This window comes from Notothenia rossii (assembly GCF_949606895.1).
Source record: "Notothenia rossii genome assembly, contig: scaffold_409, whole genome shotgun sequence".
In the NCBI taxonomy this organism is placed as follows: Eukaryota; Metazoa; Chordata; class Actinopteri; order Perciformes; family Nototheniidae; genus Notothenia; species Notothenia rossii.
The window spans coordinates 25,646-31,070 of NW_027639697.1; the positions used below are offsets into that span (position 1 = coordinate 25,646).

Genomic DNA, 5,425 nt, shown 5'->3' on the forward strand with positions numbered 1-5,425 from the left:
GACTAGATGCAGCAAACTTAAAAATAATAAAAACATTTAGTATAACTATGTGACCCCTGACCTAATAGACAGGAGTTTTTTAAAGAATGTCATTGCCTTTGCTGAATGAAGGGAAAAGAACGAATGGAATAATGAAAGGGGGAAACACCTTCTGGCCAACTGTCATGATGGAGCTCCGCCCAGCCTGTGGTTCATATGAGTTGAACAAGGAAACGCAGGACACACACACACACGCACACGCACACGCACACGCACACGCACACACACACGGAGAGACGGACATGCTTACCGTCAGCTAACAGGGAGTGAATGCTGTGTTCTTCTTCACTCGGAGACTAAATGGCTTCAAGGTTAGAGGAAGATCTCTCCTGTCCCGTCTGCTATGAGATTTTTAAAGATCCTGTCATCCTGTCATGCAGCCACAGTGTTTGTAAAGACTGTCTGGAGTACTGGTGGGTGGAGAAAGTAATCCACGACTGTCCTCTTTGTAGGAGTATTTCAACATCAGAGGTACGTAGCAACCTGGCGTTAAAGAACCTGTGTGAGAGTTTCTCACTGGAGACGAATCCGATAAGATCATATCCACGATCAGAAGGTGAGGGTAATCTCTGCAGGCTGCCCTCTGAGAAACACAAGCTCTTCTGTCTGGACCATCAGCAGCCAGTGTGTGTCGTCTGCAGAGATTCGGAGAAACACAGCGACCACAGATTCAGACCCGTCGATGAAGCTGCTCAGGATCTCAGAGAGAAGCTCCGGACATCTCTGAAGCCCTTCAAGAAGAAGTTAGAGGATTTAAAAAAAGTTATAATGAAATGTAATCCAACATCAGAACACCTGAAGGTCCAGGCCCGACGCACAGAGAGGCAGATTAAGGAGCAGTTTCAGAAGCTTCACCAGTTTCTAGAAGAGGAAGAGGAGGCCAGGATGGCTGCACTGAGGGAGGAAGAGGAGCAGAAGAGAAGGATGATGGAGGAGAAGATGGAGGCTGTGAGCAGAGAGATAGCAGCTCTTTCACTCACAGTCAGAGCCACAGAGGAGGAGCTGAGAGCTGAAGACGTCTCCTTCCTGCTCAACTACAAGGCTGCAGTGGAGAGGCTGCAGCGCCCCCTGCTGGAGGCTCCACAGCTGCCCTCAGGAGCTCTGATAGACCAGGCCAAACACCTGGGCAACCTCAGCTTCAACATCTGGAGCAAGATGAAGGACATGGTGTCCTACTCTCCTCTCATCCTGGACCCAAACAATGCCTACCCTGGACTTGTGGTGTCTGAAGATCTGACCACGGCGAGCGAATCAGATTGTCAATGTCTTCCTGATAATCCAGAGAGGTTTGGAGAACAGTGGTCTGTCCTGGGCTCTGAGGGCTTTGACTCAGGGACGCACTGCTGGGATTTCGACGTCGCAGAGAGTGATGACTGGGATGTTGGTGTGATGGCGCAGTCTGGTCGGAGGAAGGGAGATACAAAGTCTGGATTATGGATCATAAATCTCCATTATGGTGAATACGCAGCGGGGTCACCACCAGGCCCAGAAACTCCTCTCCCATTTCAGAAGAAGCTCCAGAGGGTCAGAGTGAATCTGGACTGGGACGGAGGAAAGTTGTCGTTCTCTGATCCTGAGACTAACACACACTTACACACCTTCACACACACTTTCACTGAGAGGCTGTTTCCATACATTAACACGGGGAATGGACTCCCAGTGACGAGCTCACCAGCGAAGGTCTCTGTGGCGGTACAACAACAGGACTAGAAGATCATGACACAATTATCAAGTATATTTCAAGACGTACTGAACTTTATTCTTTGTGTCTTTGAGGAACTTTATTCACTTCTGGAGCAGACACTGGTTAGCTACTAGTTAGCCGGCAATGCTAATCAAGGCAAACAAATGTAGTGAATGCAGTGACTCTCTACTACAGCTAGCTTAACTTCAAAATCAGAGAATAATCAGCAAGGAGCTAACGGCATTCTGCAAGATAACAACGACCAGCCTGCTTCGCCAAGCACACATCCAACAGTGGGTGTTTCTCAATCTCGAGTGAAGCTGCTCCAGAGCCAATATTTCAAGCATACTACGCAGAATTCCCGTTAGAATATTTTTCGCCGGTCAACATGTCCGTTAAAGTTTAAATCTTCCGGACTAAATGAGAAAAGTGCCGGTCAAAGGTCTTCTTTGGTATTTATTGAGCTTTAAAACAAATTGATATGATTCGATATTAAACAAACTAATTATAGTAGATTAACTATTCAAAAGTGAACAGTAATTTACAGTAACACGGGAATAATAAACGGAGCGCTCTCTCCCTCTCCTGACAGCCCGTCAGTATCATGCAGCTCGCGGATCAGTAATGAGTGACCCGACAGTAAAACTAAACATATCTATAACTAGTTACGGTAGTTTGAGAGGTAATTAAAAGCTACGTGTGATATTCTAACCTGAGGTGTGTGTTTTGTCCGCTCACCGCTGCATGTGATCATGCAGAGCTGCGTGTCGACTCGTCAGCAGCAGCTGATCTCTCTCTCCCGTCAGATTAGACTTCACTCGCGTTTATGTCCATATCGATCAGAACCAGCTAGTTCTAGCTAATGATAGGACTACCTGCTTATTAAAAGACACCTAAACAATAAGTGTCGCTATGCAACCGGGTGAGGCCACAAAGTATAGCGCAGCATTGTGCATTTGTTTACATGCCCACCGGAACCCCGAGGCATTACCAACAGATCAACGCACAATCAACCCATACAGCACATCTCTTTCTCCACATTAAGTGTTAGACATTAGAATTGACTATTCTTGTCTGTCGCATACTCTTCTTGTCTGTCACATCAGTGGCGCAAGTTGCGCAACTGATGTGGTATTGCGCTAAACGGAAATTATTTTTGAACGGTCACTTTGACCGGAGAGATTTAGATTTGCCGGTCTTCAGCATATTTTACCGGTCGTAGCCCGGTAATTACCGGCTAACGGGAACTCTGATACTACGTCATTGAGTGCCGCCGAAGGACTGTTCCAATGTCCAGCATACTTGGATTTCTACCGAGCCCGCCGTACTTCGTTTGGAGAAATTTCGAGGCTGCACATGTGTAGACTCCGCAGTCTTAAAATCCCCACAATGCTTTGCGCACGGACCAATTTCCCCAAATCTGTGGCGGAAAAAATTTGAGACGGGGCCTCTCATATGACGCACACCTGCACACTTGCGAGCCTGTTCCACTCTTCGCTTTCCGAATGCCAGGAAGTATTCTTGCCTCGCTTCTGAAGCAAGTGACTCGGAAGACATGTGCTACCAAGCAAGCGTCCTCGAGATTGAGAAACACCCAGTGCCTTTCCATTCATGGACTGAACATCCACTACATTGTAAACTAACTTTGCACGGCTAAGCTAGCATCGAACTGCTATACTGTTGTAAAAGTTTCTGCGTGTGTTGATTTGTTTTTTCAGAAACTGAGCTTTAGTGTGTGATCCATAGAGTGGTGCAGTGCTGACATGTTTTTTAAGGTCAACGCAGAAGTTAGCATCGTCTCTTGACAAAATGCTATGGGATTTTCATGTTGGATTTTGTTATATTTCAGAGAATAATCTCTGTGTCAAACAAACGTTTAGGATGCTTACACGTTTTCTTTAGCAAGATGTTTTTTTGGTGGCTGTCTTTTATCGTAGTGGCCATACGGTGGTACTGCACTTGTGTTATGTTCCGGGACGTTTTATGACATTTTCCCATTGACTTACGTTGGGGAAAGAAATGTATGTAAATCAGAGTATAATTAGTTTTCAGCTAAATAAACTACCCATTAGAAAAAAAGTCTACAGCCTTGATTCAGAATCGCTTTGGGTGCAGTGCACTTTGTTGTAATTACATTTGCTGCCAGCCTTTTTTCCTCAAGGGCCCGCATTTTTTTAATTGAGCAATTGACGACACACAATGAGTGTTAAGTTGCATATTTCTTGTATATTTATTTTTAAATCCATAATACATAAACATAGATTTACAACCCAAATATAGTGAGCCTAAGTTATGCAGGACACACAAACACACACACACACACACACACACACACACACACACACACACACACACACACACACACACACACACACACACACACACACACACCACCTTCTCTGAATAAAGCCTGCAGGAATGATCGGCAGGATTTTATGTATTTCCTTTTTATCTGTAGGATTACACACTGCCGTCCTGTAAATATTTATAGGCTTTTATCTGCCAGGGTGCGGATTATCGGCTTTGCAAAGGTACAGTAGCAGACACACACACACACACACACACACACACACACACACACACACACACACACACACACACACACACACACACACACACACACACACACACACACACACACACACACACACACACACACACACACACACACACACTGATGTGTCGAGAGGACAAACAGCAGTATGTCTGAATATGTATTTGCTGATCGTTCCACCTCACAAAAAGTCGCTGTGTAACAAAGTAGCTGAACACTTTAAACTTCATTTTTAAACTGTGTTTTTTGACAAGAAGAGTATTATATGTTCACATGTTCCTTCTGAATTTATTCATATACATTTTTGACACTTCTTACATTAAAACTATATATAAAAAATCCCTTTTTCTGAAATTCTCCACATTATTTTCAGAAAGTCTTCATCTTTTTTGGGCCTTTTTTAAAACACTTTCCAGGTATTTTTAAAACAGTACTCACATATTTCTGGGAGGCATTTTTCTCATAATTTGTAGATTATTATATGCTGTGTTGGGTTGTTTAAAAGCAATGCATTATATTCAAGGTTCAAGGTTCTGTATTTGTCATACGAACAGACGGTGTAGTTATGCCGATGATATTCTTTGTTCAGGCTTCTCCAACAGTGCAACACAATAACACAGATGAACAGAGAAATATAGTGCGAGTAAATAGTAATATAGTAAATACAAAAAGAAAAATAGTTTAAAAAAGTGAAAAAGTGCAATAGAGTCTATATGCAGTTATTGGACTGACATATTAGATAAATAGATCAATAATTACTAAGTAGTAGATGAATGTTTAAGATCATAAAGAAAATCCGAAGATTTCACATATTTTCTGCACATTATTTAAACATTTTACATATTTTTTTAGGACATGTTTTCAGGGTATTTACCACACAATGTTAAGGAAGACTCATTAAAACGTGTACTTAGATTTATTACTTCACTGAAGTGCTCCTCTGTTTGTTTTACGAGCATAACGTTTAAATCTGGCCATGGCCTTAATTATCCTTCACGTCATTACGGGAAAAAAACAATCAGGAAACTCAGAGCCTCGGGCTGCAGTGCATCATGGGAGTGTGTGTGTGTGTGTGCCTGATGGGGTGAGGGGGGGGGGGTTCTGTTGGGTGCCACACAACCTTATCAACCCCCCCACCCCACACACAC

General features: G+C 43.5%; 1 protein-coding gene across 1 annotated transcript; it reads left to right on the plus strand.

The window, feature by feature from the left end:
• Positions 1-334: 334 nt before the first annotated feature.
• Positions 335-2,686, plus strand: LOC307027519 (zinc-binding protein A33-like). The gene has a single exon (XM_079695788.1). It carries the CDS (start codon positions 340-342, stop codon positions 1,747-1,749), a length of 1,410 nt encoding a protein of 469 aa, XP_079551914.1. The 5' UTR covers positions 335-339; the 3' UTR covers positions 1,750-2,686.
• Positions 2,687-5,425: the final 2,739 nt, after the last annotated feature.

Coding starts and splice junctions, on each gene's coding strand:
- LOC307027519 (XM_079695788.1), top strand. CDS start 340: ATGGCTTCAAGGTTAGAGGAAGATCTCTCCTGTCCCGTCTGCTATGAG.